The sequence below is a fragment of the Leptosomus discolor genome, chromosome 8 (assembly GCF_034619465.1).
Source record: "Leptosomus discolor isolate bLepDis1 chromosome 8, bLepDis1.hap2, whole genome shotgun sequence".
NCBI lineage: Eukaryota > Metazoa > Chordata > Aves > Leptosomiformes > Leptosomidae > Leptosomus > Leptosomus discolor.
In genome coordinates this window covers 61,988,242-62,002,796 of record NC_141398.1, presented here as the reverse complement: position 1 = coordinate 62,002,796, position 14,555 = coordinate 61,988,242, and the positions used below count along the sequence as shown (strand labels likewise).

The 14,555-nt window shown below is 45.1% G+C and overlaps 2 protein-coding genes across 3 annotated transcripts; one reads left to right on the top strand and one right to left on the bottom strand.

Annotated features, from left to right (window-relative positions):
• Positions 1-270: 270 nt before the first annotated feature.
• On the bottom strand, positions 271-8,147 carry KARS1 (lysyl-tRNA synthetase 1). 2 transcript variants are annotated; one of them, XM_086468885.1, is made up of 14 exons: positions 8,078-8,147; positions 7,244-7,394; positions 6,872-7,037; positions 6,363-6,456; positions 5,906-6,092; positions 5,606-5,731; positions 5,122-5,241; positions 4,716-4,878; positions 4,442-4,615; positions 3,629-3,714; positions 2,898-2,983; positions 2,449-2,575; positions 685-828; positions 271-379 (listed from the first exon to the last, which is right to left on the bottom strand). In XM_086468885.1, the coding sequence occupies exons 1-14, from the start codon at positions 8,137-8,139 to the stop codon at positions 296-298; spliced, it is 1,770 nt and encodes a 589-aa protein (XP_086325011.1). In that variant the 5' UTR covers positions 8,140-8,147; the 3' UTR covers positions 271-295. The 2 variants fall into 2 exon arrangements, with proteins under 2 accessions (XP_086325011.1, XP_086325010.1); XM_086468884.1 differs by lacking the exon at positions 8,078-8,147 and adding an exon at positions 7,853-7,944.
• Positions 8,148-8,196: 49 nt separating this feature from the next.
• On the top strand, positions 8,197-11,045 carry TERF2IP (TERF2 interacting protein). The gene is made up of 3 exons (XM_086468851.1): positions 8,197-8,695; positions 8,795-8,871; positions 9,471-11,045. Exons 1-3 carry the CDS (start codon positions 8,197-8,199, stop codon positions 9,912-9,914), a joined length of 1,020 nt encoding a protein of 339 aa, XP_086324977.1. The 3' UTR covers positions 9,915-11,045.
• Positions 11,046-14,555: the final 3,510 nt, after the last annotated feature.

Below are 14,555 nucleotides of genomic sequence, written 5' to 3'. Positions count from 1 at the left end.
TCCACCGCCGGGGCAGCCAGCGCAGCGCTCCTGCGCCCAGCGCGCCCCTCTCGGCGCCGGGCCCCGGCCTCCGGGCTCACGGTGCCGACGCTCCTCGCCGGGCCGGGCGGCAGCGACCCCCGCGGGCCGACACCGACCCACGCGCCTCCACGACACCCCGCCCGCGCACGCGCAGCCACGTCAACCGCGCGCGGGGTCCGCCGGGAGCGGCGGCTCCCGCGCAAGCGCACACAGAGAAACACAGAGACGGGCAGCGGACAGCGGCGTTTATTGGCGGCGCGCGCCCTCCCGCACGCTACACGGAGGTGCCTTCGGCGGGCGGGTCGGGCGGCGCCTCCCTCTTGTCCTCCGGCTTCATGGCGGGGAAGAGCAGCACCTCCTGCGAAAGGGGACACCGTCAGCGGGCGCCAGGGCCGCCCCGCCGCACCCCGGGGAGCAAGAGCCCGCGGGCAGGGCTGGCGAGAGCGGCCCTCAGCCCGGCCACCCGCCGTGGGGCAGGGGCCCCTCGCTCCGCAGGGATCTCCAAGCCAGCGCAACAGAGGAGGGACTTCCTCCGTCTTGAAGAACCTCGCAGGGCCACGCTGCCTGCTGCTGGTTTTGTGAGGGGGAGGGCCTGCTTTGCAGAGTCCCACTCCCTGCTCTCTGACAAAGCCAGCAGCAGGCACTGCCATTTCCAACGTTTACCTTGATGTTATTGGAATCTGTAAGGAACATGGTGAAGCGATCAATTCCCATGCCCCAGCCAGCTGTAGGAGGAAGGCCATACTCCAGGGCAGTGCAGAAGTTTTCATCAATAAACATAGCTTCATCATCACCTGCAGCTTTTGCCTAAATGATAAAAGTAAAAGGTGGGTTGTACAGAGCTAGATAGCACCACTTCTGCTAAAGCCCACCACGAAACAGGAGAAATATTGGTATTTGTAGCAGCCAATGTAACTGATGAAACCAAAACCCTATACAGCTGCATGAATAAAAGGAAGGAATCTCAGCACCTGGAGAACCGTGGAGGTCACTTGTACACGTGCTTCCAAAATAGCTCCAGACTTGACTCCCTTCTGATCTGTAAGTCTCCTTTCTGGACAAAGGCCCAGGCCCTTCACTTCAGTAGAAGCTATCTCCAGGGCCATATGGCAGCAGACAACAGGGAAATAAACTGCTGTCAAAGGCTTCTCAGGTTCTCTATAGCTTGCAACCCCCCCTTTAACATTTGCAGAAACAACTAAGAAGCATAATTGTTTGAGTCATCAGTAGTTGTTTCATGAAACAAAGCTTAGGGATGGCTTTTTTCCCCCTGAAGTAGAAAGATTAAAAAACCCTACACTGAGATGGTAAGTAATGCATCTGACCCCGACAGCCTCCAAGTGCTGAAAGTCATAATAATAAAAACACAGACTAGCTAACCCTCTCAATTTTTCAAGACTTTGAAAGAGACTGTTAAAGCAAATTTTTCTGCCTGAGTCTGAAATCCTGAAATGCAAACCGCCATCCTTCATCCCAATCTCCACCCTAACATTAAATTTTCATTTAGTGCATATAATCACATGTCTGCAAAGTCTGGCTATAACCATAAGAGACAGCTGCAGCAAGCATATATATACACAACAGACCAAAGGTAAAGGACATCTGTAATATTATTCATTCTGACTACGTATTTTGAAGTTTACTATCAAATAAGTTAGTTAACGTCAGTCTGTTTTCATGGTTTTGACAACTGTTTCATCTTCTCAGGCACTGTGAAGCCATTGGGAAGAGCAGGAAGAACAGGAACTCTGTTTCTACAGACTGCATTGTCTGACCTCAATCATGTGCGGGCACACACGCATTCATGGACGCATACACCTAATTAATAACAAAATCAGTTTCAGTCAGTCCTTTCTGAGGCTCATCTAGAGAAACACAGTATTATAAATTTGCAGGCCTAATAATTTCCAGTCTCCAGCTCCACTCTGTGAGCTAATTTAAAATAGTAATAACTCAGTTCAGGAAGTTAGGCCACTTCTAACACACCATTCAAACTCTTACGAGACACAAAAATTTATTTAAGAACCTAGCGGTATGATGTTGTACGACTACATAAATGTGTAATTGGGGAAAAATAACTTTCAACCCGAGCAAGACAGAGAAAACACGTTTGCTTTTTTTTTTTTTTTCAGATTAGCACTTCAGGTAGAATAAAAGGGAAGATGTTCCAAAACAAAGTCACACTACTAAAAAACTTATCAACAGCAGTGTTTGGACTTGTTTACCTGAGAGAGAAAGGTTCCTTTAAAAGGACTTACGTTTTAATGACTGGCTTTCACTTGAGTGAGAAATACTTGGTCAAAGTAGTAACAACCCTTTTCAGCAGTAGGGACTAATGACAGATTTGGAATAGAAATATTCCCAAATGGGAAATATTCTTTGCCTACGTGTCTATATCATTGACTCACTGTCAGCAAGACACCGTACCTTGGCCTGATCCTCAAAAAGCTGCCGCTGCCGGAAAGGATCGTTAAGTTCTGTGTACGCATTGCACACTTCCTTCTTCATTACAAAGAGTTCAAAGCGTTCTGTTAGTCCTTGATGAGAGCGATGCCTATGTGAAAAAGACAAAACAACCATACCTTAAAATAAACACCTTTGCAAAGCAAAGAGCACGTACATTACTTCAGGAGGATTGCCCACACTTAGCAGTAACAGTGATCAAAACTTCAAACCGAGAAGCATCAGCACACATCTTCCCTGGATGACAGGTTTCACAGCTCAGGAACCAATGTCTATCTTGGTTGGTGACAGAATTCAGACTAGTATACAACATCAAAATCTCTGTTTTCACACATGTGACCTCCCCCCCCTTTTTAATAAAGTAGGAGTAGAGGGTTTAAGGGTTACATAATGACTGTGACTCACGCTCTTACCATTTGGCCAGAGGACTCATGATCTGTGGGTGGTCACAGATGAAAGTAGGGTTGATACAAGTGACTTCCAGGAATTCACCAACTAACTGGGAAAACAAAAGCGAAACAATTTGTAGAATACAAATGCCTTCCCCAAACATCCTGCTTCCCTCTCTTAACTACCATAAAACTGGAAAGTTTCTCAACTAATAATTCCTGATCATGGTAATGTCTTAACAGAGAGCGTGTGTTCTAGTTGGGTGAGAAAAACGACATAGCTAAAACCGTATAAAACCACTACATAATTCAGTTTGGACGTTACAACAAAGGCAAATAGGAAAAGCAGCAGAAAAAACAGCTATCAGGTAATATTTTGGGTACAAAGGAAACGACTTAATACAATTGACAGAACATCTATACAGTAAGCCTACCAGTTTGGTAAGGTACTACAAACACACAGATGTCACAGACAAAACTGACATAAGATACCCGCTTTAAGCACAACAGACCAGTTATCAAACTAAAATCTCTAGTGCTCACATTAAGCAGGCATCAGTAAACTACATTTTGGTGTAGACAACACAAAAAACTATTTTGACACAGCAAGTTTTCTCACTGTTATACTGAAACAGCTGAAGTGCATTTCAGTGTATTTTCCCAGATGCAACTAAACTTTTGATCTGAAGAGACTTCTGTTGATACAGATAGATCCTCAGAGACATTAGGATTATAAAACCACCACCTTGACTTACTCTGTCAAGAAGCCTGGCTGTTGTCCTGGGAGGTGGACACTCAACATTTCTCTCTGTGCAAAGGTCATCAAAGAACTTGCGAGTTTCTGAAATTGTTGTAGACAAAAATTAGAAAAGCCACCCAGGCAACCATGGTTTTTTCCCTTCTGCATCCTTCAACTTGTCTTAGAGTGATTTATAAGATCTTAATGGAAAACATGAGCTTGAATGTCATTCTACAAAAATAGTGTTTGTTTTTAACCAGTTTACACTAAAATGTAAGTTATTTTATTTTGGGAACTTGACAACAGCTTAGCACAACCCCACACGACTGCCGGACATTATTATTTGGGGGGCAGGGGGTGTGTGCTGGAAATCAGTAAAAAGTGTATGAACTTGTTTCCTCATGGCTCTGGATTCCAGCAACAACATAGCATATATGCACATTTTGAAGAAAGGCCAAAATAATCGTACTCCTAACCCACAATCACAGGCATGGAGACTCAACTGCACAAAAGACAGAAGAAATAAGAAATAAAAAGCTGTGTCACTTCAGCAGATCAAGAACTCCCCAGATATGCCTCTTGAGTATACAGCAATGCGTATACTCAACAAAGGAAGAGGCAAGAGAGTCAGATCCTGCCAAAGACTGCAATGCATGAAGGCTTCTTTCAGGACTCCTAGGTAACAGAGAAAACCAGAGAAAAGCAATCCCATGTGTTTGTTAGCACCACCTCGAAAAAGCAGTTGACAGACTGCAGGCTGAGAAGTCGAGACCTTTTGCCCCCTTTCTGTTAAGGAAGAAATACAGGACATTCACACACAGCATCTAACCTTCGGTTTCAAAACAATCAGTTGATGGAAATTTCACTCCTATGACCTTTTCCAGATCATGCACCATGTTAATACGCCGGAAGGGAGGGGTAAAATCTATCTCATAGGCCTGTCCGTCTTGACCATCTGGGTGATAAGTGATCTTGTAACTTCCAGTAATACGCTTCACCATCCCTACAAAAGGAACCTGAAGTTTAGATGAAGAATATGCCACATAATAGGCAGTTCTTCCAGAGATCCTTACTGTTTTTTTAATTAATATTGCATACGTCACCTGAAAGCAACTTCTCTGTAATTTCCATCAGGTCATGGTAGTCTGCATAAGCCATATAGAATTCACAAGTTGTGAACTCAGGGTTGTGAGTCAAATCAATTCCTTCATTCCGGAACTGACGCCCAATTTCATACACTCTGTCCAAGCCTCCAACCACCAACATCTAAACAAAAAGAAGTTCTGTAAACACACTAACTTTTTCAAAAGAACTAAACAGAGCTCAAACACACGCAATTGCAATACAACCTTACAAATCTCATTCAAGACACATTTTGTTTCCTCCAGTTCCAATAACTCCACCTTTCTTCGAGTATAATCCTCATTTTACCTACATTTACTTTTTTTTGGAATAAGATCACAATAGTCCAGAGAACATAAGGTCAGCCGTGAAGGGCGTGTATTTTACCTTATGGTAAAGCTCTGGAGCAATTCTCATATATAAATTCATATCCAGTTCGTTGTGGTACGTAATAAAAGGTTTTGCCACAGCTCCACCCGGAATTATGTTCATCATAGGAGTTTCAATCTGTAAAATAAAAAAAAAAAATTAATTTAACAATGGCATTTACCTCCAGAGGCAAAACACACCATTTCAAAGACGTTATTTCCACTGTAATTTACTGAAATAAGGAAAGGACAGCAGTAGTTTGAAGTGCTACCTTGGCAGAAGTTTCCCAGGTCATAACCTCACCAACTGAGGAATAGTCCTAACTTTAAAAAGAGAGGAAAGGAATGGCTCCCATTACATTAAACTGATAAAACAGACCGTGCTGAGGTAATTATTCTCACTTCTGTAAATACTTTGCATATGAGCCTGAATATAAAGCATCCTTGAAACTCAGCAGCTCTAAAACACATTCAGTATGCAGAAACAAACACTGAAGCCTTACCTCAAGAAAGCCCAACTCATCTAGAAAGCTCCGAATATATGTAATGATCTTCGCACGGGTTATGAATTTCTGCCTCACATAATCATTAAGAATTAAATCCAAGTATCTCTGACGATACCTCGTTTCCTGAAAAGAACAAATATCTTTAGAACAAGCTAGACAAAATGTGCAGCCAAAGGAAAAAACACCAAAAGGAAAGTAATGTTCCTTTGTTGACTGATACCATCAGCAGATATAAAAGGTCATTCATTCAGACCTATCCATCAAATTGCCTCCAAGAGTGACAGGGATGACAAGTACCTTGTCTTTGAGGCCAAAGTGAAGATGAGGCAACATGTGCAGGCACGGAGACAACAGAGTTACTTCGTAAGGAATAATACTCAGTTCCCCTTTCTTTGTTTTCCCAGGATTCCCCTCTACACCAATAATGTCCCCACGACGCAGCTTGTTATTAATACGGAAATACTCTTCCTCGGATTTGTAGAGCCTGTAATTACAAAACCAATGTAAGCAGGTTTGTTTAAAATTCAACATTCCAAACTGTCCTGCAAGCCTCTCCCCAGACCAATTCCTTCAAAAAAAGGATCCTTCTAGCAGGGAAGCCAACCACAACATCCTATGCCAAACATTACCTGGCTGCCTAAGCCAACCCAGATAAATAGCCTAAGGAGATGAAGGAATAGAACGTCCAAATACAGATCTCTAGGCCCCAGAATGCAGTTCAGTTTAGAATGTTACTGGGAATACCCCTACTTACTTGGAATTTGCCATGACCTGCAACTTGACTCCTTCGCCACGGAGATCATAGAAAATCAGCTTCCCTCCAGAGGCACGCTTTGCATGGATTCGACCTAAATATTAAAGTATGCAGGACATCAGGAAGAGTCCCTAGCAGAAAGGATACGGGGGCAAAAGCCACAATATTATCACTTGGACAAGGGATCATCAGCTCTGAACTGATCACTAACCGTGAAAGAGAAGCAGTTAAGTCTCAAAATTAATACCAGTGCACAAAAGACCGTAAGAACTTTGGGTCTGGAGCCCATATCACAATCTGATCTGGTAGTCGTAAGGGCTGCTGCACAGGTGCACTCAGTCTGAAAGGACATGTCCTGAATGGTCTAGCACTGCTACAGACTTCATGACTGAGTAATGGAGGATCGGGAAAATCTGAAGGGAGACCACCCCATCACTAAAAGCAGCTAAGACAAGACTTGTCTTAGCAAAGCAACAGACCATCTTTCTGTATCCCAGATAAGCCTTTACCTGCCACTCTCACTGTAACGTCTGTCAGGTGATCTCCTGGCTGCAGGTGACTGTACTTCTCTATAAAATCTGAGAGAGATAAGTCTACATGGAATTTGTGAGGATAGGGATCTTCATTAGTGCCCTTCAGCTGCTGGATTGCATGGCTACGGATCTTGTAGTATTGCTGTCACCAGAAACAAACAAAACCAAACTATTTTGTTAGAAACTAAAAATATTTTACAGGTTGTAAATTAAAACACAGCTACCCTTATGTAGGAATATGTAGGTCCCTCCTCTTTTAACCATTTAGTTCCCCTTAAACAAAAAATCAAATATAAATCAATGACATTTATTCTCAGATCATTAATAAGCATGAGGCCACATGCTCACATTTGGATCCAAGCTTTCCTCATCAGCACCAATGTTATTCTCAGAGTCAGAAGTCAAGGAAGGCTTATTTGAATGCTTTTCACTTTGCTCTTTCTGCTTTGCCTCTTTTTCAGCTATTTTTCTCTCAGCCTTTAAACGTCTCTTCAGCTCACTGCAAAAGAGAAAGAAATCAGATGCAGCAGGTACTCCGATACCTCTAAGGGCAGAATTCTGCCAAAAGCTTACCGCACAAATAACCCTGTCATTTCTCTCACTCTGCCCAAAAGCCAAAATAATGCTTGAGCATGAATAAGCATGTTCTTTCTTGAACTCTTTCAGTTCATCTCCTATGACATACAAATACTCAGAGAAAGTTTAAACTGAGTTAAACATCACGTAAACAGACCTTGAGGATGCACGCCTATATGCCCGAGGACCTTCCGCAGGTCAGTTTATACATAAGAGCCTAGCAACCCCACGAAACATATATGAGAAATAAGGCAAACTCCCCACTGAGTTCGCCCAGTCCGGCGGTCCGCAGGCACCGCGGTTCTTCCCGCGGCTCCCGACCCCGCAGACCGCAACTTCATGAGGAACGAGGCGGGCCCAGTCAGACCGCAAAGCACCGACCTGCTCTGGTCATGAAGTGCCTGGCGCCATCGGAGCGCGGGTGCGGCCCTCCAGGCCCAGCCGCGGAGCCGCGCAGCGGCGGGGCTCAGCATGGCGCGCTCCGACGGATCACCTCGCGGAGACACGCACCGGGTCAGCCAGACACTCCACTCGCCTCGCCTCGCCTCGCCTCGCCTCCCCAGCCCGGCACGGCCCGGCTCCACCTGACCGCCTACCCTCCCTCACTTTTTGCTGAGGCGCGACTCGGTCTCCGCCGCCTCACACGCGCGCTCCGCCGCAGCCGCCATCTTCTCCGCTCCAGCCGGCTTTTCCGGCACGCCCGCGCCTGCGCGCCCAGCGCGGCGATGGCGGCAGGAGGGGGCGCGGTGGCGGTGCGCTCGCGGTCGCTGTTCTTGTGGGACGACGGGAGCCCGATGCGGTTCTACGTGCGGCCCGGGCTCGCCAAGCTGCGCCTGGCGCCCCTGGTGCTGGCGGGCGGCGGGCGGCTGTGCCGCGTGCAGGAGCCGGGGGCCGTGCTCCTGGCGCAGCCCGGCGAGGCGGCGCCCGGCGGGGCCATCTCCACCGAGTACGTGACGGAGTGCGTGGAGCGCAACCGGCGGCTGCCGCTGGAGCCCTTCAGGCTGCCCGCCGCGCCGCCCGCGCCGCCCGCCGCCCTGCCGCGCGGCCGCCTGGCCTTCACGGAGGAGGAGGACGCGGCGCTGCTGCGGGCGGTCCGCGGGCGCGGCGCGGCGCGGGCGGGCGGTTTGGCGCTCTGGAAGGAGCTGGAGCGAGGCGGCCTGACGCGGCACAGCTGGCAGGCCATGCGCGACCGCTACCTGCGGCACTTGCGGCCGCTGCTCGGGGGTGAGCCGGGGGCGCCGGCGGGGCGGGGCGGCGGGGGTCGACGGGCGGGGGGGAGGGGTCGGCGGGCGCCTTCGCATCGATGCTCGTGTGTTCCCGCAGAGCGCCAGCAGACGGAGGAGCCCGCACAAAGCACGGGTCTTTTCGAGGCGGCTAACCGGGAGTTCGAGAGCGCGGAGGTAACGCGTGCAGGGCTGGCGCGGGGCGCGGCGCTGCGGCTGCTGGGGTGCCCCTGAGGGCGAGCGGCTCGGAGCAGCCGTCCTGATTGTCACGAACCGGCACAGCATCGTGAACGTCTTGAACCGCTTTGCGCCTGACGTCCCTTGTGCTATGGCTAAGTGGGCGCTTCCTGTGGGCCGTGACCTGCGCGGTGATGATGAACGGTGCCTTGCTGCAGCGTGCTTTCTGATTGCCTGCCCAAGTTAACTCGGGGAAGTTAACGTCGCAGCGTTGTCGCATTAAAAGCTACATTGGCTAATGGAGGTCGCACTTTCGCCTCAGGCATGAAATGTTCCCGCAGTTGTACTAACATTTACTTTTGCCTTTTATACTTCATTTGTTCAAATTGTCCCTTATATTTCATACTTTTCTGTGATGTTGTATATCCTCGTTAACTCATGTGGCCTCACTTCAGTCACTGAATTTTACGGTGCCTAGTGATTTCTGAGTTTATTATATACTGCAGAGTCACAGTGGAAGGTGGTTGGGTAGCAGTGATAAAAGAAGCTTGCCAGAAAATACCATGTCTAACTGATGACTCCTCTTCTCTTACTTTTAGTCAGGAAGTGACACTTCACACATTTCAGAAGAACTTTCTGCACAAGATGGAGGGGGAAAGTCCCCAGGAGAAACAGCATCTGGTTTGAAAACTGGACCGGAGGACTCCACTCTCGCTGACACTCAGTTACGAAGGGAAGAAAGACCAACAAGCACTTGCTCTTCTTCCAGTGTGGTGGGAGAAGTAGTGAAAACTATGCAGCACTTCATGGAGAAGTTTGGCATGGACCTGTTCACAGTTACACAGGCCTTTCTGAAAAACACCGGTGAAGTGGAGGCTACTTTATACTTTCTGCAGACGGGGCAGCGCAGGGATGGGTACCCTGTATGGAGCAGAGAGGATGATTTGGAATTGCAAAAAGATGATGAACATGTCAGAAATAAACTGATAGCAAAATTTGGAGCTGAAAATGTGGCAAAGCGGGTAGCGTTTAGGAAAAGTTAGGTAGCAAAGCAGAGGGGAATAACTAATCTAGGACCGTGGCAGGGACTTAAAAAACCAAAGTCATTTCAGAAATGCAAATGTGATGGAAAATTTGATGTAACGTTCTGAAGCTTCAGAAATGCTTTCAAATAACTCTTTACAGAAGGCCTATTTTACATTTTATTTGTGATACTGAGTGCACTAAACATGTAAAAAAAGAAAATGGTGAACAGACAGCTTCTATAAGGTATAAAGTTTTCACTGAAAATTTGCTTTAAAGGATAAACCAGCTGTCAGTCCCCTACCTGTACATTGCTGCATGCAAAGGATTTTTAATAGGGTTGACACCAGAATCTGACAGAATCACATTAATTGCTCTAACCTGTAATGCTCATTATTAGTGCACAATAGCAGCCTGCTCTCTGTCATGTGTCTTACTTCAGACTGTTGTGGATGATCGTTTAATAGCCTGCTCTGCCACTTACTACCTTTTTTTGGTTGTTGTTAATGAACCTGGATTAGCAGCAGACATTTGGAGATAATAACAATGAAAATGTAACTGTTCAAAAAGAGGGATCAAGAACATTCATGCCAGAAGGTGAGAAACTTGGTCTCATACATGAATGCTGAGATGTTGCCGAGTTGCCAGAAAAGGTTACCATGACATTATAATATTCAATCTCATGTTACAGAGACCTGCCAGTTAAAACCTCAGACCAGTAGACAGTCGTCTCAGTTTTTATTAACAATTCCAGCATGTGTTCTCCAGTGCTAATATTGCAGGGTTTGTTTAATAATGCTAACTTTGCCATCTCACTTCGTGATTTGAAACGCAATGGATAGCTCTGCCCCAGCTTGCACCTCTGCAGTTGAAGAGTCACAGGCAAAGTAACACTTGTAACAGACCGTATGGTCTAGCTGGAAAAAGTAGACCAGCCTTCAGGGCCACATGCAATAGTTTAAGTAGGAGGTACAAGTGATGTTTGAGAGAGGTTGAGAGCACCACTGCAACTATGCAGTCACAGTCTGAAAAACTCGGTACTTCCAGCTTGAAATTGTGCTCTGGTCACTATTTTAATATTAGTTTAAGTCGGTTGTGTAATTTCTGTAAGTCGTTCTTTTGGTGAAATTAAATGGGCTGGTAAAAGCAAAGATTGATTTTATTTTTTTTTTTTTCCAAGAATTTTTTTCCCCCCATAGAATTATATTTTGGGGGGTTTGTTTATTGCACTGTGGCACTCAAAAAAAAAAAAAAAAGTTAATTAGGAAACTGCTGATTTTAAGACAAATTCAAATTATATTGAAAGTCAATGATGACTTCGTGTAAGATGACTGCTACTTCAGAAAACCGCTGTCCTGAAACACCAACTGATTATTTGGGGAGTTAACCATGTAACCAAATAACTGCCAAAACTCTGGTTTAGACTGTACAGGGGTTCATGGGACAGGTCATTCCTGCTGAAAGAGTCAGAGTTATTTGGTGCATTCATGCTGCTCAGACTGGTTACTTCAGATTTACATGGAAGACCAGACAAGCACTTAATGAGAGAGTCCAAGACAACACAGTAAATAAAGTAGTAAGATGTTTTAAAAATTAGAAACTTTGCCAGCCTGTTTTGAAATCTAAGGACTGCTGATGACCAGGTTCACGAACAGGAGACCTGTCACCTCCTGCAGCCAGAAAAATCCCATTCTAGCTTGGGTGGTACACACATCTCAGCAACACAGTAACCTCTCAATTTAATGGTGGTCTTCAACCAAAACTGATCTAGAATTCAAAGTGAGAGGCACAACGCATTAAATGGCTGCAACATAAAACGATCAGGTGCAAGGCTGTCTGTATCTTTTTATAATTCTAAAGTGATGCTTGTTTTAAAAGTGAGTTTGTCTTTTCAGGGCAATTAATCTGACATGCAATGCAAACTTCTGAGTCTGCATGAGCGCTTTTACCTTTGCAGAACCATACAAACACATTGTCCAACACTGAGAATCTTTCCATATACATTTGGTGCACTCAGGAAGTGTAGAAACTAAGACAGAAGGAGCACAGCTTACTCAAGGTTGCCCTCTCGTCTGTTCTGAACCCCTGAAAGGCACTGTTTATCCACAGATACACTCTTGCTTGTGGAGGCACATGGGTCTAGGTCTCTTTAGTCCACTTCCCCATTAACAGGACCTGGAGATGTCACCGTATCATATAGTTCTGCTTCAGGGCATTCTGGCTCTGCCTTCTCCCACAATAAAAATACTTGTTTTCTCTGCTTTGTCTTACCAAAGATACAGTTACATTCCTTCCAATATGCTGGAGACAGTTTGGCTTTCCGTGTTCCGATCAGGTCCCTGTACTATCAGGGAGTGTCAGGAATGCTGTTTTCGTAGCTCGAAGCATACAAGTTTCTTTGTATTATTGCCTGGAGCAGCACTATTTGTAAATCTGGAGCAGAGTGGCAATGCGCATGCTGGAACTTTGAGTTAAAGACAATTCCAGAGGCAGAAATACTGGGTTTGCAAACTATGATCTGAAATTCGGGTATTTCCCACTTGCTTCCTTTTAGAGTTAGCCAGCATTCATCAAAATCGATTAATTCTGGCCTTTCATAACAAAAGTTACCAGTGAAGAACTGATTGCATGCACCAGGTTGAAGAGCAACAGACAGGAATACCAGAGTTGGTTTTTAAATGTCCTTTTGATTGGTGACTTCTCCATCTTACACTTCACTGGTATAAAAGCAGAGTTACTCTTCTGAACTTGCACAATGTAAACTTTACCTTCGTTTATAAATAGACTTCCCTGATCTTTATTTTATGCATGTGCCAAAGGATGTAGCCATCATTTCAAATGTCATGGTCACTATCTTGAAAGTTTGAGGGAGTTTGTTTGTTTGTCGTTGTTTTTTTTTCTCCTCCAAAAAGGTATTTTAAGTCTTCTTTGTTTGCATTACGACAACTTTAAATTTTCAAGTGACCATACTGTGTGGCTTTGGTGCTTCCAGAAAAAATCTTACCAATTGCTGTATTGAGGAAACACAGGTAAAGGAGTGTAGTAAAGATAGACTGATACCAACAACCCTGTTTTTTCTCTGATTAAGCTTAGGAAGCAGAAGTTAAAGTGATTTTCAAAACAGTACATTAAGAAAATGCATCATATGTTATTTTTATGTCACTTGTTTACTCGCTGACTGGAAACACTATGAAGGTTTTTGTTCAGCTGGACATTTGATACACAGCATTGATTGAGTCCACTGAAAACACGTGTTTGTACTAAAACTTATTCCACTCAAGCTGACATTGGTTAATGTAGAGATATGATTAGCAATGTACTTAAAAGAGTCTATTTTTGCTCAAAATGGGCTTCTTGGCACTTAAAGTAGGAAGCTCTTTACCATGACTTCAGTAAGAACAGGCTTCTGAGACTCCATGCTTTTAGCTGAATATATTAAGGTCCATTTTAAAGGGAGTTTAGAAGAAAAAACAGCAGCTCTGTGCATCTCTGGTGCAGTACGAGTCCTACTTCATGCCAGCCTGCCCGTTCTGAGTTTGCATAAACACTGTGTAAAGGAAGATACCTTGCTATCAGTGGACTTAGTACCATGATGCCAGTGCTGCCTGCTCAGCATGGATTTTGTCATTCAGCAACAGGATCCCTAGTAGTAAGACGATGATTTCAATAATATACAACATCCCATATGGTTTAACCCCAGCTGGCAACTAAGCACCACACAGCTGCTTGCTCACTCCTATCCCCACAGTGGGACAGGGAGGGGAATCAGGAAAAAAAAACCCCAAAACCTCATGGATTGAGATAAGAACTATTTAATAACTAAACTATCATAATAATAGTAATGAAAATGCATATTAATGTAACAAAAGGAATATAACAAGAAGAGAGAGAAATGAAACCCAAGAAAAGACAAGGGAGGCACAATGCAATTGCTCACCACCTGCTGACCAATGCCCAGACAGTCCCTGAGCAGCGATCTCCCCCCTGCCCAGCCAACTGCCTCCTGGTTTATGTACTGAGCATGACATTCTATGGTACGGAATATCCCTTCAGCTAGTTCAGGTCAGCTGTCCTGCCTATGCTCCCTCCCAGCTCCTTGTGCACCTCCTTGCTGGCAGAACAGGGGAAACTGAAAATATCCTTAACTTAGGATAAGCACTACTTAGCAACAACTAAAGACATCAGTGCAGTATCAACATTGTTCTCATACTAAATCCAAAACACAACACCATACCAGCTACTAGGAAGAAAACTGACTCGATCACAGCCAAAACCAGGACAGCCCCCTTGCAGGGATTACGGGTTTAGCTCTAGGAATATAGATATCCACAGTGCTATGGTAGCAGGTGATCTGTAAATGTCACTGAAGCCTAAATGTCAAATAGAACTTCTGATGTCTCCTTTATGAATCTAGCCTCAAACATTTATTTACACACTACAGGACTGAAATCTGTCTCTTCTGAATCGAGTCAATATTATTGGAGTTTTACAGATGACGAAACAGAAGTTCAGACTCCTGAAAGACACAGAAATAACACCCTAAGTCTTTCCAACCACTAAGAATTAGAGCTTTGTTTTAAACAATAAGATTCATACTTAGAGGAACCCTTAGGGGTCTCCAGGAAGAAACCATATACGTGAGGAGCAAACATCCTGTAATC

Bases quoted from the DNA above. Each gene is read 5' to 3' on its own strand.
- TERF2IP (XM_086468851.1), top strand. From the start codon at position 8,197: ATGGCGGCAGGAGGGGGCGCGGTGGCGGTGCGCTCGCGGTCGCTGTTC. The intron at 8,696-8,794 runs GTGAGCCGGGGG...GTGTTCCCGCAG, and splicing joins CTTGCGGCCGCTGCTCGGGG to AGCGCCAGCAGACGGAGGAG. The intron at 8,872-9,470 runs GTAACGCGTGCA...TCTTACTTTTAG, and splicing joins GGGAGTTCGAGAGCGCGGAG to TCAGGAAGTGACACTTCACA.
- KARS1 (XM_086468884.1), bottom strand. From the start codon at position 7,944: ATGCTGAGCCCCGCCGCTGCGCGGCTCCGCGGCTGGGCCTGGAGGGCC. The intron at 7,038-7,243 runs GTGAGCATGTGG...TTCTGGTGACAG, and splicing joins AGGAAAGCTTGGATCCAAAT to CAATACTACAAGATCCGTAG. The intron at 5,242-5,605 runs GTAAGGCTTCAG...TTTATTTTACAG, and splicing joins ATGAGTTGGGCTTTCTTGAG to ATTGAAACTCCTATGATGAA.